The sequence below is a fragment of the Triticum dicoccoides genome, chromosome 5B (assembly GCF_002162155.2).
Source record: "Triticum dicoccoides isolate Atlit2015 ecotype Zavitan chromosome 5B, WEW_v2.0, whole genome shotgun sequence".
Taxonomy (NCBI): Eukaryota; Viridiplantae; Streptophyta; class Magnoliopsida; order Poales; family Poaceae; genus Triticum; species Triticum dicoccoides.
In genome coordinates, this window is record NC_041389.1 from 700,448,652 (window position 1) to 700,473,303 (window position 24,652).

Genomic DNA, 24,652 nt, shown 5'->3' on the forward strand with positions numbered 1-24,652 from the left:
CGAAGGGAAGGATAAATCACCGATTTGGAGCTCCGATCCACGAAATTTTGTGGACATTAGGGAGGGGCTTGAGTGGGGAGGACGGGGTGGAGAAGGGGAAATGTGAGGGTTTGTGGAGGGCAAAACAGGGCACACTCTGTTTTGTTGACGCAAGGGGCATGGCGCCTTGGGCTGGGGCGCCATGGTGCCATGCCCTACCAACGTGGCAAGTCACCGCTGACCAGTATGGCGCCCTTGACCAAGGCGTTGTGTAAATTGGCATGGCGCCCCGGGCGCGGGCATCATGCGGGTAGGGCCATTTTATGAAATATTTTCAAAAGAGAGCCGTTTTGTGCTGAACTTTGGCCAAAGGGCTAGTTTTGTGATTTTTCATAGATTTTGATATCGCTTGTTGGAATAGTCCCATATTGCTTTTGCACCTGAGCTGAGGCGGTTCAGGAAACAATAAAACCAGACGCTGGGTCATCGGTGAAAGCATACCTTTCTCGGCCTTTGGTTAAGATCAAGTGTAGTATCTATTCTTATCAGTTTAATATCTGATACGTGGATCTTTGAATCCACAATGATATTATGTGCATCAACATGTTGTTGCTCTGTGTAGCTAGCAAAAGGGCCGACTTATTAGCATGCAACATGAACAATGTTTTAGAGGCGTCGTTTGTCATTGCAGCAAGTGACCAACAGAATGGTGGTGAGAAAGAGGAAAGGACAAGAGTTTGTACAAAAGAAAAAAAACGAGTGGATGCAGGTTTTGTTCAGGGATACGATTGTGGGGGATGCGCGATGTGTGGGCCCATGGCGAGAAATGAGAGAGCTTGATTGACGACCATGATAAGATTGAAGAAGACCAAATTGATCAGAGTGTAGCGTGGCCAAGTGTGTTTGGGCTCTGGTACCATCTTCGCAACATTCAAGAGCCGAACACACGAGGATTTCTGTCGACGGTGATGTGTCAAGCCCCCATCCCTGACCAAATCGGTGTTGGTGACAGACAATGACAAGCACTAGTATAGAATCCCCTAATTAGCGGCGTGTGAATGTGCTTACTAGTGATAAGAACCTTGCTGGACCGAGCTCCCAATTTGCAGACGATACTCCTCAAACGAGCCGAGCAATGCAAATACTGTGATGCCCTTTATACCAAGTCATGTTGTTCAACAGAGTCTTCCTTTCCAAAGGGTGAGGATGAGCAAGAACTGGTGGCGAGGCGAATCACAGATGGCAAATCCTCACCCCGGGTGATTTTCCATGAATGATCGTTTCCCTCGGGGATGAGCCTTATGTAACGTCCTCTATGTTAGTCAAACAGTTGCATGAAATTCAGGAGCTGTTATGTACCAGCCAATAACGTATTCTTTTTCTTTTCTATTGAGAATCGCAAATAAGCCTACCTGACTCTTCTACATTTTTTTTGAACCGGGCTTTTCGACCCCTTTCCATTGCATAGAACGGAAATACATCAGTCCCAGAAACATGTTCAGAAAGAAGGGAAAGGGGAAACCTGACTCTTCTACATGTGCCCTGCTTAGCATATTTCTGCCTTTTTGTTTGTTTAGATGATGTAAACTGTGATGTGATGTTTGATCATGCCGAGTATGTGAATGGACTTAGAGGAGATGGCCTCCAAGATTGGCAACATCTACAGACAGCACCTTGTGGCTTTACAGTAGTTTGGTTGTATGTAACCTTAGCGTGCACAACCGTGTTGTTCTCTATCATAGAAACAGTTCTGATAGAGTTTATGTTCCTGAAAAGTACTCCCTCCGTTTGGAATTACTTGTCTCGAAAATGGATGTATCTAGAACTAAAATATATCTAGATACATCCATTTTCGCGACAAGTAATTCCAAACGGAGGGAGTAGTTGGCCAGTTCTCCAATGGTATCCTGAATGTGTGTTTATGAGTTGGCATGTAACAGCTTTGAAATTTGTCAGGATTCTATACATCCAGGTTTAAAGTTGAGGGACAAAACTGTTTTGCTGCCTCTACCAAGGCTTAAAGTTCAGTCAAAAGACACATTAATGTAGCTGCTGAAATGCAGCCATCTTGTAAATGCAGGCTGCAGATCATCCTTCCAAGAGTACAGTCTTAGGCTGGAGATAATAAACTAAGATGGAGGAGAGGACAGTACATTCCTACGATTTGGTTACAGTGGAAAGCACAACGTCATTTGCAAAGACGTCTCCTGCTCTGTCAGCACATTATCAACTAAAAATGGCAAGAAAACCACCATGATCCAATACATGAATGATCCAATACCACAAACAATGAAAAGCATATGAATGATCCACGGGAGGTACAGTAGAATACACGACAAGTTTGTCCACAATAGTACCCAGGTTACATTTGACGGTACATATGTCTCATTTAACAGCAGATGGTCGAAGCACATGAGACCATTCTACTGCTGCATCTACCGGCGCAACCAGATGACAAATGCAATCCCGTTTTTCGCCACAATACAACCAGCAGTAACAGCAGCATGCCCATACAGATTAATTGTACTTGGAAACAAAAATTTGGTCCCAAAGTCAGAAAACCATTACAGCTACAGAACTAGTTGCAAACTGAGATAAACGCTAGGCAGGTCTTGTGCAAGACAAGAAAGAAGTACTAGCCAGAACCATAAACTAAACTGGGGAACACCCAGAGGCTACTTAGTACACCACAGTCTAGAGAGAGCGAAATATCATAGAAGAACATGGAGCGGACTGCGCTGTCTGGCACTGGCTGACCAAACTCGACCGCGGTCCATGTTTCATCGGGATCTTCAGATAGCCTCGCAAAATAAATGCAGTTACTCTTTCCTCCCCATCTTTCCGGGCTCATGCAACAAAATGTAGGATTCCTTCTGTCAAGGCTTACAAACAGAGCATAATTATCCAACTTGTCCAACTTCACCCACTTAGCTGGCTCGACAGAGAAGTTGAGGCGAAAGATCCTAAAGAATGCGTCAGATGAGCCACCCAATCTGCCAGAGCTGAAGTCTTGCTCAATCATGAGAAGCATGTCACCACAGACCACCAACCATGAGTTCATAGGCACAAACTCCTTTTTAATTGCTATTTTTTGCATGCGGAATTGAGGTGTCAGGTGTATAGTGTGGAGCCTGAGAACAGCATCTACGACAAAGATATCACCTTTGAAGAAAACAATCTGATAGATGAGTTCATCATCAAGATCAAGGGTGTGCTCTGACCAGAAGTTTTTTCCAACCTGCCACTCAAACATGGAATCTCTTGAGAAAAGGAGGAGGCGAGAGTTGGGTGAAATCAATGGGGCCGTAAGGATGCCTATGCCACAAAAGTACCCAAGATCATTGTTACGTGGGAGTTTGGGTGGCCTCACCTTGCGACCAGTGTACACATCGACAAGGAGGCAGTGAACCTCGTAGGAGAAGATAAGATACCCATACGAGCAGCCCAAATAGCGCATTTTATTTGGACTATTTTTAGGCACTGAACACGCAAGGGATGAGTTTTTCTTGCTAGGATCACTGAGCTGCCATTTGCAATCAGATAAAAGGATGGGCTTGATAGGGCCGCTATGTGGACGAACATAAGGACCATCTGGTTTGAAGTGGAGCGGCGGGAAGCTGAATGTATGCACAGAGGGAAAGGTAGAGACTGCAGCACGCCAAGAGCGGCAGGTGCCAATGAATGCAAGGAAGTCATGGAATGAGTCAAACAGAGCAATAATTTCGTGAAGCAGAATTTCTTGAAGCAGGCTGTCCAGGAGATCTGCACAAACATGAGGTCCAGACAAAGGCAGGGAGGTAGAGGCTGAGGCAGGGCAGGCGTTCTTCGAGGTTCTCTCCACAGTGTTAACTTCTCTGCTGCATAGAAATTCAAGAATAATGGATCAAAATACAGAACTGAACCATAATTGGAGTTAATAAATACCTCAGGAGTTAATACAGTACAAGAAATGCAGCAGGCTTTAGCTGAACAATAAGGCAAACATGAGTGTCAACTGAGACATGTCAAACTTCTATCAAAAGAAACTACTCTGGAACCACCTACACCTTGACTTTGTTTTTCTAAAATAACATACTCTGGCTATAATATCTTCAGTGAGACAACGCTATATACAATTATATAACTTCATATCATGACAGGTGGGGTGCCTTGTAGAGTATCCTTGAAATAAATAGTTCCAAGTGATGATTTCGCTCGACATAAAAGCAGAATAGCATGCTCCCCTTCTTCTAGAAAACTTGAAAGCGAACATTTGCTTATCTATTATTCACTCGGTCATCAAACAGAAGTAAGCATTGTTCATGGCAGCACCATGACCATGAGAAAGACCAAACAAACAAGCGACCATATACATTTTGGATCCAAGCCAAGCACGCAACACCCTGAATCATATCAAGTGTACAATGGGAGAGGCTTTTTGCTTATCCTGCTTTGCATCAAACCCAACCACGCAATAAACTGAATCACATCAGGTGACCAATTTCTGTAGCGAAAAAAAAGGATAATAAATAGTTCCAAGTGATGATTTTGCTTGACGTAAAAGCGCAATAGCATGCTCCCCTTCTTGTAGAAAACTTGCATGCGATCATTTGCTTATCTATTATTCACTTGGTTGTCAAACAGAAGTAAGCATTGTTCATGGCAGCACCATGACCATGAGAAAGACCAAACGAACAAGAGACCATATACATTATCCAACCCAAGCGCGCAATACTCTGAATCATATCAAGTGATATAATGGGACACGCTCCTTGCTGATTCTACTCTGGATCCAACCCAACCACGCAATAATAAGCTGGATCAGATGAGGCGACCAACATACATTTCCCAAATGAGAAAAAGGATGATAATCCCTCCGATGTTTACGTGGACAGCTTTCATAAGAAATTTTAGTTCATTCCTTCTCAATAATCAGTCACAATAAAAGTATCGACCAAATCACATTGGACTTTGAGTTTCAGGCAATCACTGAACCAAGTGAGCACAGTTCAAGTCAGCAACTGTAATACTCATCTACTCCTACATTGCAATTAAGGAAAACTGAAACTATTTCCCTCATCAGAGACAATGGAGTTATCAACAACTGAACCGAGTAACGCACCTTGTAGACAGTGGTGTGGAGATCCAAATTTAGGGGAGGCCAGTGAGTCAATCATACCACCACTAATTCACAAAAATAACCTAAATATCACCTGTGAAGTCATCAAGATGTCCCTACTAATTCGCCAAAATACTGGAAATTTCACCATGGATTCACTAGGGCAAGATTACTGACTCTCCCGATTCTACTTTAATTAAACCCTAACTAACGAAGGTGTGTGAAAGATAAAAGAGGGGAAAAGGAGAGACGAGCGAGGTTACGGTTGGGGTGAGGGTGCAGACCTGGAGCTGAGAGCGGTTTCTGCCGGCGGCGAGGGTTCGGCACCCTGCTGCGGCAGCCGCGCTCTTCCGCGGCGGCGGCGGCGGCGGCTTCCGGCCATCGGGTCCGTGAACTGGTTCGGCCAATGCGACCGCCGTGTCTTTTGGCATAGGGGAATTGGGCCGTTGCGTAGGTTCCCGATCCCAAACGAGGACCAGCCCAACGAGGCTCGCATCGCTGGTTGGACCAGCGCAGCCTTTTAGCTTGACTTGTTTTTGCACACTGAGCAGAGGCAGTTCAGTTGCTCAACAAAAAAAAAAAGCAGAGGCAGTTCAGGGAGCAATAAAAGTGGGCGCAGGGTCACCAATGAAAGCATATCTTTCTTGGCCACTTGGCTAAGATCAAGTTAGTATCTGTTCTTATCAGTTTAATATCTGATAAGTGGATCTTTGGGTTCGCATGATATTAATTTAATTTTTTAATTTTTATGGGGAGAATTTATTTATGTAGCTTGCTACATGGATGGTTCTTATGTGTCGTCCAAGCGTTGCACTACTGCTTTGGAACAGGCACACTCCGACCAAAATAAAATAAAAAATGTTTACCTTCAAAACCATATTATGTGCATCCACGTGTTGTTCCTCTGTGTGGCTAGCAAAAGGGCCGACACTACGCGACTTATTAGCATGCAACATAGACAATGTTTTAGAGGCGTCGCTGTTGCACGTCCTCGACAAAATGGCGGCGAGAAAGAGGGAAAAGACGAGAGTTTGTACGAAGACAAAAATGAGTGGATGAAGGCTTTGTTCAGGGATAAGATAGTGGGGGGTGGGTGATGTGTGGGCCCATGGCAAGAAATGAGAGAGCTTGCTTGACGACCATGAAATTTTTTAAATCAAGATTCAAGAAGACTAAATTGATCGAGTGTAGTGTGGCCAAGTGTGTCTGGGCTCTGGTGCCATCTTCGCAACATAAAAGAGCCGAACACACAAGGATTGCTGTCGACGGTGATGTGTCAAGCCCCTATCCCTGACCAAGTCGGTGGTGGTGACGGACAATGACAAAGCACTAGTATAGAACCCCCTAATTTGTCTTGATTATAAGCTTGTACGCTGAGCTAACCGAAAATTGGCCCTTACTATCTGGGTGCCAAGCCCATAAATCGTCCACATTCCTAGTACACATCGGGATTCTCGAAATTGCTTTGGCATCACAAGTCAGGGTGGACACGGTCCGAGCCGGTCCGGTCCCGGTCCGAGCCGGCGTTTGGACCGGACGCCGGCGGTCCGGACCGGACCGGACCGAGCAGTGTCTCGGGCCTGTTTGCAGGGACCGGACCGGCAATGGCGGGCCACGAGCCGGACCGAGAGGACCGTCAGGACCGGCCAAGACATGGGCAGAGCGCGCTCTGGAGCTCCGGCGAGAGTTGTTCATCGGGGACGCAATGCTAGAGGAAGCGCAGCTCGTTGAAAAGATGTCTGGGAGCTTCATAAGAACCATAGAGAGCTACATGACGAAGAAGAACACCGGAGGGAGCTCATAGGCGACGAATCTGGCACGACGGCCGGTGAACAGAGATAAAAGGGACGACGTTCGATGCGGCGATGTAGGACCTCCCAGGTCGATTTCGTTGGTGGGGACGACGGACCCGAGTGTGGCGCGTCTAATGGACATAGTTTCCTGGGCCACCGAGTCCAGTGGCCGCGCGGACGACGGCCCCGTGGCGGCGCACGTAGACGACGGCGGTTTCTTGCGCCCCCGCCACGCCTGAGCCCCCATGCCCTCGCCACGCACCTGCCACGCCCCCGCCACGCCCCTGGCAAGCCGTCGGCACGCCCCAGCCACGCTCCAGCCATGCCGCAGAGTGCCGCCTTCGGTCCGCTCGGTCGGCTCGGTCAAAGACCGGACCGGACCGAGGTTTTCTCGGGCCTGTTTGGAGGGACCAGACCGGCCATTTAAACTAGCGGGCCAGGACCGAGCTGGTCCGAGCCGAGCGGGCCACGAGCCGGACCGCCGGACCGGACCGTGCCGTCCACCCTGAATCACAAGGCAGAAAAACTGTTGGGATGAGCTCCTCGTTCCACTGTGTTGTCACCGGCACCAACAATTCAAACACGAAGAATGGGGGATTAGGAACCAGAGAAAGTATTGGTCTAAGAGAACTCTTAGGAATCCAATTGTCATTCCAGATCTCTGTTTGTTGCCCATTCCCTATCCTCCTAATGATGCCTTGTTTCATGATCTCTCTTCCATCTAAAATTGCACGCCAAACTTGGGAGGAGTACGCTCCCAGTTCCACTGTAAGGAAATCTCCATTGGGGTAATATGCTGCTTTCAAAATTCTAGCGCTTAGCGAAGTTCGTTCTTGCAACAGTCGCTATGCCTGCGGTGACAAAAGTGCGAGGTTAGAAAGTTCCACGTCACGAAAGCCAAGTCCGCCCAGATACTTGGGCCTCGTCATAACTTCCCAGGACATCCAAGCCGACTTCCTCTGTCCTTGTTTACAACCCCATCAGAACTTACGAATAACTGAGTTAATGTTTTTGCACAATCCTCTTGTGAGCTTAAAACATGACATAGAATAGACCGGAATAGCTTGGGCCACTGATTTAATCAAGACATCATTGCCTCCCGTAGATAAAAGTTTACTCATCCACCCTTTTACTTTCTCCCACACTCGCACTTATATACTTGAAAGTAGTTGATATCTAGGGCACGTTAGCTAGGGGCCTGCCTTGCAACGAAAAACACGTTCGCTTGGCAAACGTTTCAGATGGTTGTCTCTAGTGCGACCTCTCGTTGACCCAGAGGCCCATTTAGTTTTTCCTTTAAAAAAATGCCATCAACACAAAAGAAGACCCTAAAAAAAAGACCCTCAAATAAATTGTCATGATCTAATTTATGGAAAACGCCATGCTACTTTATAAAAACTGTCATCTCTCTAATTTTATAAAATTACAGTGAGCATGATATAAAAAGGGTCGTATGATCTACAAAATAAAAATTGCCATGTTAAACATTGAGCTAAACATTTACGGTTGTTTAATTATCTTTATTTTATCTCGCGAGGAGTGTAGTAAATATGAAAAGCTCTGTACTTGTAGCTCCAATGTTCCATAATCAAATGTGCAGGGTATGCTGGAATTTTGTCTATTTGGGCCTAGCCCAATAACAGTTTCAGAAATTCCTAATAAATCCTAGAGGCCCACGCAGCCCATTTGTGCAAGGCAAGAGGTGGAACTAAAGTTTAGTCCCACATTGCTAGTTTAGAGGGGGTTGGACCTCTTTATAAGGAAGGCTCCTTCCCCACTTGTATGAGCATGAGAACAAGAGGGACATCCACGCGCGCTCCTCCGCCGCTCGCCATGCCTCGCCACGACGCGCCGCGGGTTGCGGGAATGAGTCTAGTTCATTGATGCCAGGTTTCAAATCAGGAGTTGCTATGACAGGTTCAACTCAGGAGATGCCTAGTTCATCGAATCAGGAACCAGTTACAATTACCGAACCTGCCGTTTTGATGGAACACTTTGAAAGTCCTGTGGAGGAGAACAATGAAGTTCCTATTAGGAGCAAGAGACAGAGGACTGCAAAGTCCTTTGGTGATGATTTTCTTGTGTATCTCATAGATGACACTCCCAATTCTATTTCAGAGGCCTATGCATCTGAAGATGCTGACTACTGGAAGGAAGCAGTTCGTAGCGAGATGGATTCCATCTTGGCGAATGAAACTTGGGAGATAAATGATCGTCCTTATGGGTGCAAACCTATAGGATGCAAATGGGTATTCAAGAAGAATCTTAGGCCTGATGGTACTATCGAAAAGTACAAGGCTCGGCTCGTGGCTAAGGGTTATACCCAAAAGGAAGGTGAAGACTTCTTTGATACTTACTCACCTGTGGCTCGACCGACCACTATTCGAGTTCTACTTTCACTAGCTGCCTCACATGGTCTTCTCGTTCATCAAATGGATGTTAAGACTGTTTTCCTAAATGGAGAGTTGGATGAGGAAATTTATATGGAACAACCAGATGGGTTTGTAATAGATGGTCAGGAAGGGAAAATGTGCAAGTTGCTGAAGTCTTTGTATTGACTCAAGCAAGCACCCAAACAGCGGCATGAGAAGTTCGAAAGAACTTTAACAGCTGCAAGCTTTTTTGTGAACGAAGCTGACAAATGTGTGTACTATCGTCATGGTGGGGGCGAGGGAGTTATGCTTTGCTTGTATGTTGATGACATACTGATTTTCGGAACAAATCTAAATGTTATTAAGGAGGTCAAGGATTTTCTATCTCGCTGTTTTGAGATGAAGGATTTAGGAGTGGCTGATGTCATTCTGAACATCAAGTTGTTGAGAGATGATGATGGTGGGATTACATTGCTTCAATCCCACTATGTGGAAAAGATCTTGAGTCGCTTTGGCTACAGTGACTGCAAGCCATCTCCAACACCATATGATGCTAGTGTGTTGCTTCGAAAGAATCAGAGAATTGCTAGAGACCAATTGAAATATTCTCACATCATTGGCTCGCTTATGTACTTAGCCAGTGCTACAAGACCTGACATCTCTTTTGCTGTTAGCAAGATGAGCCGGTTTGTCTCAAAACCAGGAGATGTGCATTGGAAAGCTCTAGAGAGAGTTTTGGGTTATTTGAAAGGCAATGCAAATTATGGAATTCACTACACCGGGCACCCAAAGGTGCTTGAAGGGTATAGTAACTCAAACTGGATCTCAGATGCTGATGAGATAAAGGCCACGAGTGGATATGTATTCACTCATGGAGGTGGCGCTGTTTCTTGGAAGTCTTGCAAGCAGACCATCTTAACGAGGTCAACAATGGAAGCAGAACTCACAGCACTAGGTACAGCTACGGTCGAAGCAGATTGGCTTCGTCGGCTCTTGAATGACTTGCCGGTAGTTCAGAAACCTGTACCGGGTAACCTTATGAATTGTGACAATCAAACTGTGATCACTAAAGCGAGCAGCTCAAAGGATAACATGAAGTCATCAAGACACGTTCAGAGAAGGTTAAAGTCTGTCAGGAAAATTAAAAACTCTGGAGTTATTGCATTGGATTATATCCAAACGTCTAAAAATCTGGCTGATCCTTTTACTAAGGGTCTATCACGTAATGTGATAGATAATGCATCGAGGGAGATGGGTATGAGACCCACAATATGAGTTGTTCAAAGTGGTAACCTATTCTTTGTGATCGAAGATCCCGTGAATTAGATGTGGAAGACAAGCTATTGGTCAACTGGGAGGAGAGTATCCTTACTGTTAAAAAATACCACTCCATGAAGATGCAATACTCTCCTAATCTGCATGGCAGGTTGATGTATATCTTAATGTGTTCTAAGTGGCTCTTTGAAGCGGAGATGTTGTCCTGCAGAACATCTTTTGAAGAACACACCTATATGAGTCTGATTATCAAACGTCGCAATCTATGAGAGTAGGGTTCTCTCTAGTAAACTCATGAAAGGTCACGGAGTATGACGCATAAGCTCCACCCGCGGGGAAGACCCACGGTAGCCACGTATCGGTCAAGGCTTTATGTGAAGCTAGATTCGTAGAAAACTTGCAGTTCAAGGCCCAGTCCACTGTTCAAGTTGCTTACTAGTGTAGCATAGAGTTTTAGGTGGAAGTTCAACTTAACAGTCTCCATTGCAGTACCGGTATATAAAACAGTGTTTTGGAACCAAAGGCAAATTTTGTGTGCCTCTGGGAATGAGCCGAGCCGATGTCTAAATTTTTGCCACACACTACGGGTATACGAAAGGTCACTCGGGAGATGGAAAGTTTTTGCTGTAGTGGATATTGAATGCGAACGTTGCACCCTTCGGCTGCTGTCTGTTCGTTTCGTCTCCCTCGGTCCCTTCAGCTCCCGCGCTGCCCTCTCGCCTCCTTCTCTTGAACCTATAAAAGGGAGGTCGCTCCTCTCAGCAAGGCGCACCAGAACTACTTCTTCCTCTCGCCACCGGCTCCTGAGCACTGGCTGTTGTTACGTTCTTCCTTATCCCAGCTTGCGGCATGCACCGCACGTCGGGACAGTAGGCCTCCGAGACCGCACCTTTTGAGTCCTGTACGGGAGAAGGGTGATAAGGTTTTTAGGGAGCGCTCAGCACGACTACTGGCTGCTTCATCACGGACGATCCGGTCGCCGACGACTACTTCCCCGACGACGACTTCTTCCCCGACGTCCACGACCTCCTCGACGACATGGCAGGCGAGGACACCGACCCCAAGTCCAGCGCTTCTGTTGTTGTTGTGCCGTATGTGTTCTTCCCTTTTCTGTTAGAAGTCCTGCTACAGTTCTTACTTCTAGTTTCTGCCCTATGTATGTTAGGTTCTATGTCGTATAAGCAACTTCATCTAGTGTCTGTTCTAGATGTGTTTACCTCAAGTTCATATATGCAGACGATGTTTACCTTCTCTCTGTCAGATTGCATGACTTGCTTTATATTTGCTATTTTAGTCATGCTTTATCTAGTATTTTTGTTAATAAAATCATTCGATAAATTGCTCATTTTTTCAACAATCCAAAAACCTTATTATAGGCAATTTACCTCGAATGGTTTTGCTGCTTCCATGAGACCTCCTATGTTTGAGGGTATCCACTATAATAGGTGGCGCGTGAGAGCAGTCTTATGGTTTCAAACCATGAGTTGCTATGACGCCACTCTTGGCAAACCTGAAGGAGAGCAAGATGCCCAACAGGCACAAGCTTTTCAGAAAATGGATACTTTTTTTAAGGCTGCTCTCTTGAGTGTTCTTGGTGAGAACATAGTTGATGCTTATGCATCAATTGACAATGGAAAAGATATGTGGGACGCACTCGAGGCCAAGTTTGGTGTCTCGGATGCCGGCACTGAGCTGTACATCATGGAACAATTCTATGATTACAGGATGACTGAAGAGCGCTCCGTGGTTGAGCAGGCTCATGAGATACAGTCATTTGCTAGAGAACTTGAGCACTTCAATTGTATCCTACCTGACAAGTTTGTTGCCGGGGGTATCATCACTAAGCTTCCTCCTTCGTGGAGGAACTTTGCTACCTTACTGAAGCATAAGAGACAGGAGTTTTCCGTCCCGGATCTCATTGGTACTCTTGATGTGGAAGAAAAGGCGAGAGCAAAGGACACACATGCTCGAGGTATTGAGGGAGGATCTAGTGCCAATCTGGCATAGAAGAAAAACTTCCAGTCCCACAAGTTCAAGAACAAGGGCAAGCTTGATGGTAAAGCAAAGTTTGATGGGAAGAACAAGGCTGTACAACACACGAACTTCAAGAAGAAGAGTGACAAGAAGAAAGGTGCTTGTCATGTGTGTGGAGATCCTGATCATTGGGCTCCTAGTTGCCCCAATCGCTATGACAAGCGTCATCCTGGGAAAGGCGGCAAGACCACTAATGTTGTCATCGGAGACATTGACATGAAGGATGCTGGGTACGGTATATTTCCCACTATTCTTTCAGTATGTCATTCTCCTGATTGGTTGATTGACACGGGTGCTAATGTGCATGTATGCGGTGATATTTCCATGTTTTCGTCTTATCAGACCGCAGGGACTTCAACCGTGCTGATGGGCAACAGTTCAAGTGCTTCTGTTCGTGGTGTTGGTACGGTCGATCTAAAGTTTACTTCGGGGAAGATCGTGCGGCTGAAGAACGTGCATTATGTCCCCTCCGTCAATAAAAATCTTGTTAGCGGATCTCTTCTGTGTAGAGATGGCTACAAGCTTGTCTTTGAGTCGAATAAATTTGCAATATCCAAGTATGGAACCTTTCTTGGTAAAGGCTATGAGTCAGGAGGCCTGTTTCGTTTATCTTTGTCAGATGTTTGCAATAAAGTTGTTAATCATATTTGCAACAATAGTGAATCAAATGTGTGGCATTCACGTCTTTGTCATGTTAACTTTGGTTGCATGTCGCGACTAGCGAAGTTGAACTTAATCCCTAGTTTCAACACTGTCAAGGGATCTAAGTGTCAAGTGTGCGTGCAAGCTAAGCAACCTCGTAAGTCTCACATGACTGCGGAGACGAGAAATCTTGCACCACTAGAACTTATACATTCGGATCTATGTGAAATGAATGGTGTTTTGACAAAAGGTGGAAAGAAATATTTCATGACGTTAAGTGATGACTCCACTAGATACTGCCGTGTGTATCTTCTAAAATCTAAGGATGAGGCTTTGAACTTTTTCAAGATCTATAAAGCTGAAGTGGAAAACCAACTTGATCGGAAAATCAAGAGGCTTAGGTCCGACCGTGGTGGAGAGTATTTTTCCAATGAATTTGATGCTTTTTGTGCGGAACATGGTATAATCCATGAGAGGACGCCTCCCTACTCACCTCAGTCAAATGGGGTGGCCGAAAGAAAGAACAGTACTCTAACTGATTTGTTTAACGACATATTAGACACATCGGGTCTCTCCAAGGCATGGTGGGGGGAGGCGATATTGACAGCATGTCATGTCCTAAATCGAGTTCCCACAAAGAACAAAGAGATAACTCCATTCCAGGAATGGGAGAAGAAAAGGTTAAAACTCTCTTATCTGCGAACATGGGGTTGTTTGGCGAAAGTCAATGTTCCAATTCCAAAGAAGCGGAAACTTGGACCAAAGACTGTGGATTGTGTTTTCCAGGGATATGCTTTTCATAGCATTGGCTATAGATTCTTGGTTGTAAAATCTGAGGTACCTGACATGCATGTCGGTACGATCATGGAGTCGAATGATGCGACTTTCTTTGAAGATATCTTTCCCATGAAGGATATGGCTACCTCATCTAATTAGGAGATGCCTAGTTCATCGAATCAGGAACCAGTTACAATTATCGAACCTGCCGTTTCGATGGAACACTTTGAAAGTCCTGTGGAGGAGAACAATGAAGTTCCTATTAGGAGCAAGAGACAGAGGACTGCAAAGTCCTTTGGTGATGATTTTCTTGTGTATCTCATAGATGACACTCCCAGTTCTATTTCAGAGGCCTATGCATCTAAAGATGCTTACTACTGGAAGGAAGCAGTTCGTAGAGAGATGGATTCCATCTTGGCGAATGAAACTTGGGAGATAACTGATCGTCCTTATGGGTGCAAACCTATAGGATGCAAATGGGTATTCAAGAAGAATCTTAGGCCTGATGGTACTATCGAAAAGTACAAGGCTCGGCTCGTGGCTAAGGGTTATACCCAAAAGGAAGGTGAAGACTTCTTTGATACTTACTCACCTGTGGCTCGACTGACCACTATTCGAGTTCTACTTTCACTAGCTGCCTCACATGGTCTTCTCGTTCATCAAATGGATGTTAAGACTGCTTTCCTAAATGGAGAGTTGGATGAGGAAATTTATATGGAACAACCAGATGGGTTTGTAATAGATGGTCAGGAAGGGAAAGTGTGCAAGTTGCTGAAGTCTTTGTATGGACTCAAGCAAGCACCCAAACAGTGGCATGAGAAGTTCGAAAAAACATTAACAGCTGCAGGCTTTGTTGTGAACGAAGCTGACAAATGTGTGTACTATCGCCATGGTGGGGGCGAGGGAGTTATGCTTTGCTTGTATGTTGATGACATACTAATTTTCGGGACAAATCTGAATGTTATTAAGGAGGTCAAGGATTTTCTATCTCGCTGTTTTGAGATGAAGGATTTAGGAGTGGCTGATGTCATTCTGAACATCAAGTTGTTGAGAGATGATGATGGTGGGATTACATTGCTTCAATCCCACTATGTGGAAAAGATCTTGAGCCGCTTTGGCTACAGTGACTGCAAGCCATCTCCAACACCATATGATGCTAGTGTGTTGCTTCGAAAGAATCGGAGAATTGCTAGAGACCAATTGAAATATTCTCACATCACTGGCTCGCTTATGTACTTAGCCAGTGCTACAAGACCTAACATCTCTTTTGTTGTTAGCAAGCTGAGCCGGTTTGTCTCAAAACCAGGAGATGTGCATTGGAAAGCTCTAGAGAGAGTTTTGCGTTATTTGAAAGGCACTGCAAATTATGGAATTCACTACACCGGGCACCCAAAGGTGCTTGAAGGGTATAGTGACTCAAACTGGATCTCAGATGCTGATGAGATAAAGGCCACGAGTGGATATGTATTCACTCATGGAGGTGGCGCTGTTTCTTGGAAGTCTTGAAAGTAGACCATCTTAACGAGGTCAACAATGGAAGCAGAACTCACAACACTAGATACAGCTATGGTCGAAGCAGATTGGCTTCGTCGGCTCTTGAATGACTTGCCGGTAGTTGAGAAACCTGTACCGGATATCCTTATGAACTGTGACAATCAAACTGTGATCACTAAAGTGAGAAGCTCAAAGGATAACATGAAGTCATCAAGACACGTTCAGAGAAGGTTAAAGTCTGTCAGGAAAATGAAAAACTCCGGAGTTATTGCATTGGATTATATCCAAACATCTAAAAATCTGGCACATCCTTTTACTAAGGGTCTATCACGTAATGTGATAGATAATGCATCGAGGGAGATGGGTATGAGACCCACAATATGAGTTGTTCACAGTGGTAACCTATTCTTTGTGATCGGAGATCCCGTGAATTAGATGTGGAAGACAAATTGTTGGTCAACTCGGAGGAGAGTATCCTTACTGTTAAAAAATACCACTCCACGAAGATGCAATACTCTCCTAATCTGCATGGCAGGTTGATGTATATCTTAATGTGTTCTAAGTGGCTCTTTGAAGCAGAAATGTTGTCCTGCAGAACATCTTTTGAAGAACACACCTATATGAGTCTGATTATCAAACGTCGCAATCTATGAGAGTAGGGTTCTCTCTAGTAAACTCATGAAAGGTCACGGAGTATGACACATAAGCTCCACCCGCGGGGAAGACCCACGGTAGCCACGTATCGGTCAAGGCTTTATGTGAAGCTAGATTCGCAGAAAACTTGCAGTTCAAGGCCCAGTCCACTGTTCAAGTTGCTTACTAGTGTAGCATAGAGTTCTAGGTGGAAGTTCAACTTAACAGTCTCCACTGCAGTACCGGTATATAAAACAGTGTTTTGGAACCAAAGGCAAATTTTGTGTGCCTCTGGGATCTGGTGGGGGATTGCTGGAATTTTGTCTATTTGGGCCTAGCCCAATAACAGTTTTAGAAATTCCTAATAAATCCTAGAGGCCCACGCAGCCCATTTGTGCAAGGCAAGAGGTGGAACTAAAGTTTAATCCCACATTGCTAGTTTAGAGGGGGTTGGACCTCTTTATAAGGGAGGCTCCTTCCCCACTTGTATGAGCATGAGAACAAGAGGGACATCCACGCGCGCTCCTCCTCCGCCGCCCACCACGCCACGCCACGCCACGCCTCGCCTCGCCTCGGCGCGACGCGGGTTGCGGGAATGAGCCGATGTCTAAATTTTTGCCACGCACTACGGGTATACGAAAGGTCACTCGGGTGATGGAAAGTTTTGGGGAGCGCTCAGCGCGACTACTGGCTGCTTCATCACGGACGATCCGGTCGCCGACGACTACTTCACCGACGATGACTTCTTCCCCGACGTCCACGACCTCCTCGACGACATGGCAGGCGAGGACACCGACCCCAAGTCCAGCGCTTCTGTTGTTGCTGTGCCGTACATGTTCTTCCCTTTTCTGTTAGAAGTCCTGCTACAGTTCTTACTTCTAGTTTCTGCCCTATGTAGTTAGGTTCTATGTCGTATAAGCAACTTCATCTAATGTCTGTTCTAAATGTGTTTACCTCAAGTTCATATATGCAGACGATGTTTACCTTCTCTCTGTCAGATTGCATGACTTGCTTTATATTTGCTATTTTAATCATGCTTTATCTAGTATTTCTGTTAATAAAATCATTCGATAAATTGCTCATTTTTCCAACAGGGTAAGAAACGAAGAGTACTTTCTAACTGCATAACCTACAGTGACTATTATATAGATTTTGCATGAAACGAGGGTGGCCAAGATCGCTTGGGCTCTGGCGCCATCTTGGCAACATTCAAGAACCGGATGGAAAGCGAGTCATCTTCTTAATCCTTGAAGGGGCCAGAAGCAGCCTGGCTGGCATTCCACCAGGAGGGTTGTGCATTAACCATTTTGCGACTAACTATCTAAAATAAATGACAACAGAAGCGAAGTAAGCAATGTCTCAAGCGAACTCACAGCACCAATGAAATGCGTAGCACAAAAGGAACAAGCCAAGATGAACATGAAACGGCCAGCATTATCACCACATAACCGCTCAGACATCATAAGCTACGCAGACCTTTGTTGTAGCTGGCGGGTTCACTTGAAAAAGCGCACACACGGTTCACAGTAGCAAGGACTTCTTGTTGTTTTCGGGTCGGGAATGCTAGAAACTAAGTGTTTGTTCCTCTCAAAAGTACTCTTCTTCCATGGAGACGGTCGGCGGTAACCGTAATGTGTATGACAGGAAACGGTCTCATTTCTTGTTATTGCAGATCTGGAGCGACTCGAGCCCAAGCAGGCAGGTCGCCCGAGTAGAGGAACACCTTGTTGTTGTTGGAGGATGAAATGGTGTGGGCGATCTCCTGGCGGCTTCAATCTGTCTGAGCACGACAAAAGCTGGGATGTTGGCGAGTGGCCTTACCAATGAGCGCTGCACTGTTTTCCTCTCCCTGCTCAGATATAGAAGACGCACCAGAGTTCCGATCAGGTGCTCTAAAACTCAACAAGTGAAATGTACAAAACTAGTGTTGCCTCTACTACCTACCACTGGAAGTGACACTATGAACATAGCAAACGGAAGTCTGAAACTGCGTTCAGTGGTATGAAACCATTGAAAGTTTGAAACTATGTTCAGTCATACGAACATACCACTGGGAGTCTGAAACTAAACTATGGACATAGCAGTCATCTATCATACTCCCTACGTCCTAAAATAAATGTCTTGAGCTTAGTACAAATTTGTATTAAAGCTAGTACAAAATTAAGACACTTATTTTGGGACGTAGGGAGTATGAAACTAGGGGTTAGGTGCCCCGCTTGAGGCGTGCTGTGCTGTGCCATATAGGCAAACGTCCATTCGACGGTATTTTTTGGCGGTCGTTTGTGACACTTTTGAAGAAGACATGCACCAGGAAGAGCAAGCATGTTGATAGAGTTTGACTTTTTTTTTAGAAATTTCAAATGGGCTAAATCTGAGTAGATAATATCCACTCCTTCTCTTGGACAAGACACATACGTTAAGAAGAGAAGTATTAGCCACTAGTAGAAAACAGGGCTTTCGTTCGGGCCTGGCCAGCCCATTAGTCCCGGTTCTTCACGAACCGGGACCCATGGGGGGATTAGACCCGATTCATGAGCCCAGGGGGCCGGCCGGGGCCTTGTGGGCATTGGTCCCGGTTCGTCTGGATCCATTTGTCCCGGTTCTAGACAAGAACCGGGACTAATGGGCCGCGCTCCTGGCCCACAGCCATTGGTACCGGTTCATGACTTGAACCGGTTTAGAAGGGGGGGCTTTAGTCCCGGTTCATGCCACGAACCGGGACAAATCATTTGCCTATATATACCCATCGCCACGGCAGAGCACTCCACAGTGCTCTGTTTTTTAAGCCGGCGAGGGGAGGGCATTTGGGTGCTCTACTTCACCTCCTATGCACATGAGGTGTTTGATGAAATGCCCGAGCCACACTAGTTAAGCTTTCTCCTCTCGAAGCTCGACCTCGGAGCTCCATTTTTCGCGAGGTTTGTCTAGATGTAGCGGTCCGTCACGCCCCGTCCCCGTTTTCACCGCCGTTGATCGCCCGCACCGATCTCGTCGCCGGCACCACCGTGATGAGCCTCTTGTTCTTATCTTCTTTCTGATTTTCTTACTTTAGATAGATACTTGTCTGATTTTCTTACTTTAGATAGATATTTGTCTGATTTTCTTACTTTTGACACACATAATTATATATAATGCACGCAGATGAACCGGCAATGGATGTATGGTGACAGACACACCTCCGAGTACATTAAGGGCGTGCGTAATTTTCTCGAAGTGGCTGAGGCAAACAAGCAGAATGGTTTTATGTGTTGTCCATGCCCTAAATGTGGGAATACGAATTCTTACTCTGACCGGAAAATCCTTCACACCCACCTGCTTTACAAGGGTTTCATGCCACACTATAATGTTTGGACGAGGCACGGAGAAATAGGGGTTATGATGGAAGACGGCGAAGAAGAAGAGGACGATGACAACTATGTGCCCCCTGAATACGGTGATGCTGCAACGGGGGGAGCTGCTGAAGATCAAGAGGAACCAGACGATGTGCCCGATGATGCTGCAACGGGGAAGCTGCTGAAGATCAAGAGGAACCAGACGGTGTGCCCGATGATGATGATCTCCGCCGGGTCATTGTCGATGCAAGGACGCAATGCGAAAGTCAAAAGGAGAAGCTGAAGTTCAATCGCATGTTAAAGGATCACAAAAAAGGGTTGTACCCCAATTGCGAAGATGGCAACACAAAGCTGGGTACCGTACTGGAATTGCTGCAGTGGAAGGCAGGGAATGTTGTGCCTGCAAAGGATTTGAGAAGCTACTAAAAATATTGAAGAAGAAGCTTCCAAAGGATAACGAATTGCCTGACAGTACGTACGCAACAAAGAAGGTCGTTTGCCCTCTAGGATTGGAGGTGCAGAAGATACATGCATGCCCTAATGACTGCATCCTCTACCGCGGTGCGTATGAGGATTTGAACGCATGCCCGGTATGCGGTGCATTGCGGTATAAGATCAGACGAGATGACCCTGGTGATGTTGACGGTGAGCCCCGCAGGAAGAGAGTTCCTGTGAAGGTGATGTGGTATGCTCCTATAATACCATGGCTGAAACGACTGTTCAGAAACAAAGAGCATGCCAAGTTGATGCAATGGCACAGTGAGGACCGTAAGAAAGACGGGAAGTTGAGAGCATCCGTTGACGGGTCGCAGTGGAGAAAAATCGAGAGAGAGTACTGGGCTGAGTTTGCACGTGACCCAAGGAACGTATGGTTTGGCTTAAGCGCGGATGGCATTAATCCTTTCAGGGAGCAGAGCAGCAATCACAACACCTGACACGTGACTCTATGTATGTATAACCTTCCTCCTTGGATGTCCATGAAGCGGAAGTTCATTATGATGCCAGTTCTCATCTAAGGCCCTAAGCAACCCGGCAACGACATTGATGTGTACCTAAGGCCATTAGTTGAAGAACTTTTATAGCTGTGGAACGAAAACAGTGTACGTGCGTGGGATGAGCACAGACAAGAGGAATTTAACCTGCACGCGTTGTTGTTTGTAACCATCAACGATTGACCCGCTCTCAATAACCTTTCAGGATAGACAAACAAGGGATACCACGCATGCACACACTGTTTAGCTGACACCGAAAGTATATACCTAGACAAATGCATGAAGAGTGTGTACCTGGGCCATCGTCGGTTTCTTCCGACCAACGATCAATGTCGAAAGAAAGGCAAGCATTTCAAAGGCGAGGAAGATCACCGGAAGAAGCCCGCCATGCGTACCGGTGATCACGTACTTGCTATGGTCAATGATTTACACGTAATCTTTGGAAAGGGTCCCTGCGGACTAGCTATTCCGAGTGACGCTGAGAAACACGCACCCATGTGGAAGAAGAAATCTATATTTTGGGACCTACCCTACCGGAAAGACCTAGAGGCCCGCTCTTAGATCAACGTGATGCACGTGATGAAGAACCTTTGCGTGAACCTGCTAGGCTTCTTGGGCGTGTATGGGAAGACAAAAGATACAGCTGAGGCACAGGAGGACCTGCAACGTTTGCACGAAAAAGACGACATGCCTCCAAAGCTGTATGAAGGTCCTGCCAGCTACGCTCTTACCAAAGAAGAGATGGAAATCTTCTTTGAATGCCTGCTTAGTATGAAGATCCCAACTGGCTTGTCGTCGAATATAAAGGGAATAATAAATATGCCAGAGAAAAAGTTCCAGAACCTAAAGTCTCATGACTGCCACTTGATTATGACGCAACTGCTTCTGGTTGCATTGACGGGGCTTCTATCGAAAAACGTCCGATTAGCCATTGTGAAGCTATGTGCATTCCTCAATGCAATCTCTCAGAAGGTGATCGATCCAAAAATCATACCAAGGATAAGGAGTGATGTGGTGCAATGTCTTGTTAGTTTTGAGCTGGTGTTCCCACCACCCTTCTTTAATATCATGACGCGCATCCTAGTTCATCTAGTTGACGAGATTGTCATTCTGGGCCCCGTATTTCTACACAATATGTACCCCTTTGAGAGGTTCATGGGAGTCCTAAAGAAATATGTCCGTAACCTCGCTAGGCCAGAAGGAAGCATCTCCATGGGCCATCAAACAGAGGGTGTCATTGGGTTTTGTGTTGACTTTATTCCTAGCCTTAAGAAGATAGGTCTCCCTAAATCGCGGTATGAGGAGAGACTGACTGGAAAAGGCACGCTTGGAGGGGACCCAATAATATGCAGGGACGGATATTCTTGGTCTCAAGCACACTACATAGTTCTACAGAACTCTACCTTGGTGACCCTGTATGTCGATGAACACAAGAACAGTCTGCGCTCCAAACACCCGGAGCAGTGCGATGACTGGATTACATGTGAACACATCAAAACTTTCAGCAGTTGGTTGGAAACACGTCTCAGAGGTGAAAACACTATTTGTGATGAGTTGTACTCGTTGTCCAGGGGACCATCTTCGACTGTAATGACTTACAAAGGACACGAGATAAATGGGAATACATTTTACACGATCGCCCAAGATCAAAAGAGCACCAACCAAAATAGCGGTGTCCGCTTTGATGCAGCAACCGAGAGGGGAAATGACACATATTATGGTTACATAGTGGACATATGGGAACTTGACTACGGAGTAGATTTTAAGGTCCCTTTGTTTAAATGCAAATGGGTCAATCTGTAAGGAGGCGGGGTACAGGTAGACCCACAGCACGGAATGACAACAGTGGATCTGAACAATCTTGGGTACACTGACGAACCGTTCGTCCTAGCCAATGATGTGGCACAGGTTATCTATGTGAAGAACATGTCTACCAAACCGAGAAAAAGAAAAAATAAGGAAGTGAATACATCATACAATGAGCCAAAGCGCCACATAGTTCTTCCAGGAAAAAGGGACATCATGGGAGTGGAGGGCAAGACAGACATGTCCGAAGATTATGAAAAGTTTCATGAAATTCCTCCCTTCAAAGTCAAGGCTGACCCAAGCATCCTGATAAATGATGAAGATTATCCATGGTTACGGCGCAATAAGGAAACGACACAAGCGAAGAAAAAGTGCAGACTTTCTCCACAACTATTATGATGATACCATGCCAACTTTCATCCTTTTCGTATTTCATTTGAAATGCCTATTGTAACAGACAAGTTTCCGTATGAAATCCTGATACTTCGAAAGAGATTGTCCGTTTTGTACATGAAGTGCATCCAATTTTTGCCGTAACCCTCTCAACTTTCTTGCACATGCTATGTGGATGAAATGATGATACCATGCCAACTTCCAACCTTTTCAGAGTTCATTTGAAATGCTTTTCAATTTCAGGGTCTTATAGCTCAAAATAATCAGTAAATGCATGAAAAATAACAAATGAAGTCAGAAAGGGTTGAAAAATTGATGATGTGACTTTGAATGGTGCATTTTGAACACACAAAAAGTCAGGAGTTCAAATAAGTTTAAAAAAATGAAATCCCTGTGTAACAGATGAGTTTCCGTATGAAACTCTAATACTTCGAAAGAGATTGTCCATTTTGTACACGAAGTGTATCCAGTTTTTCCCATAGCCCTCTCAACTTTTTAGCACATGCTATGTGGGTGAAATGATGATACCATGCCAACTTTCAAGCTTTTCAGAGTTCATTTGAAATGCTTTTCAATTTCAAGGTCTTATAGCTCAAAAAAAAATTAGTAAATGCATGAAAAATAACTAATGAAGTCAGAAAGGGTTGAAAATTGATGATGTGGCTTTGAATGGTGCATTTTGAACACACAAAAAGTTAGGAGTTCAAATAAGTTTAAAAAAATGAAATCCCTATGTAACAGATGAGTTTCCGTATGAAACCCTGATACTTCGAAAGAGATTGTCCATTTTGTACACGAAGTGTATCCAGTTTTTCCCATAACCCTCTCAACTTTTTAGCACATGCTATGTGGGTGAAATGATGATACCATGCCAACTTTCAACCTTTTCAGAGTTCATTTGAAATGCTTTTCAATTTCAAGGTCTTATAGCTCAAAAAAATCAGTAAATGCATGAAAAATAACTAATGAAGTCGGAAAGGGTTGAAAATTGATGATGTGGCTTTGAATGGTGCATTTTGAACACACAAAAAGTCTGGAGTTCAATTTCAGGGTCATTTATGATCAACTAAAAGAAAACTATGATATTCTTTAATAGCAAAAAGAAAATCAACTAAGAAACTTTTATAAAACTCTAATAGCAAAAGGAATCAACTAAAAAGCTTTTATAAACCTCTAGTATTTTTGAACTAAAAATATATAAAATTATGCAACTAAAATTATCAAAGTATTTTCTGTTCAAAACATGAAAAACAGAAAGAATTATCATAAAGAATTTTTTTGTTAGAAACTTTAGTGGCAAAAAGAATTTTCATAAAGATTTTTTTATAGAAACTAAAATAACAAAATCTGTTTTTGAATATGATGATAAAGCACAGTAATATTAAATAGCAGGAAAAAGAATCACTCAAAATATATTTTTATAGCGAAGTTATTCACAAACTAGTGATTCACACAAATTTCAAAGAATTAAAATTGAAACTATTTAAATTTGGAAACTAATGGAGTAACAGAAAATTTATAATTATTCTGAGCTAAAAGCAAAAAGAATAAAAAAAATAAAGCAAAAATCAAAGAAAATAAATAATTCAAGAAACAAAAAAATAGTGGAAAAAATAAAAAAATACAGCCTAATGGGCCACATGGCCTGCATATGACTAGAAACCCATCTGTACATGGGCTAGGATGCAGGCCCGCAGGTCCAATAGGCCCAACATGGCAGTGACAAGGGTAGGCAAGTAATGCCTGCATATTAGAGAGGAGCTCAGCACCTAAGCTGCAACGCAGCTTATAAACAGGTGCTGAGCTCTCTCGGCTAGCGAGGTGGGACTAAGCTTCCCATCGCACCGCGTCAGCACAAGGCCTTTAGTCCCGGTTGGTGGCACCAACCGGAACCAATTCTCCCCTTTGGTCCCGGTTGGTGGCACCAACCGAAACCAATGCCCCCCCTTTCGTCCTGGTTGGTGCCACCAACCGGGACCAAAGCCCTCTTCTTCCCGCCCTTTGGGCTGCTGAAAAGAGGCCTTTGGTCCCG

The 24,652-nt window shown here is 44.8% G+C and overlaps 1 protein-coding gene and 2 pseudogenes across 2 annotated transcripts; 2 read left to right on the forward strand and 1 right to left on the reverse strand.

The window, feature by feature from the left end:
• The first annotated feature begins 476 nt into the window (after window positions 1-476).
• On the forward strand, window positions 477-587 carry LOC119313149 (annotated as a pseudogene).
• A 1,844-nt stretch (window positions 588-2,431) lies between these two features.
• Window positions 2,432-5,487, reverse strand: LOC119312764. Of its 2 annotated transcripts, XM_037588523.1 has the most exons (3): window positions 5,362-5,487; window positions 3,350-3,833; window positions 2,432-3,217 (listed from the first exon to the last, which is right to left on the reverse strand). In XM_037588523.1, the coding sequence occupies exons 1-3, from the start codon at window positions 5,457-5,459 to the stop codon at window positions 2,615-2,617; spliced, it is 1,185 nt and encodes a 394-aa protein (XP_037444420.1). In that variant the 5' UTR covers window positions 5,460-5,487; the 3' UTR covers window positions 2,432-2,614. The 2 variants fall into 2 exon arrangements, with proteins under 2 accessions (XP_037444420.1, XP_037444419.1); XM_037588522.1 differs by having other exon boundaries at window positions 2,432-3,833.
• A 225-nt stretch (window positions 5,488-5,712) lies between these two features.
• On the forward strand, window positions 5,713-5,918 carry LOC119313147 (annotated as a pseudogene).
• The last annotated feature ends 18,734 nt before the right edge of the window (window positions 5,919-24,652 follow it).

Coding starts and splice junctions, on each gene's coding strand:
- LOC119312764 (XM_037588522.1), bottom strand. CDS start 5,459: ATGGCCGGAAGCCGCCGCCGCCGCCGCCGCGGAAGAGCGCGGCTGCCG. Junction 3,834..5,361: donor GAAACCGCTCTCAGCTCCAG/GTCTGCACCCTC, acceptor TCTATGCAGCAG/AGAAGTTAACACTGTGGAGA.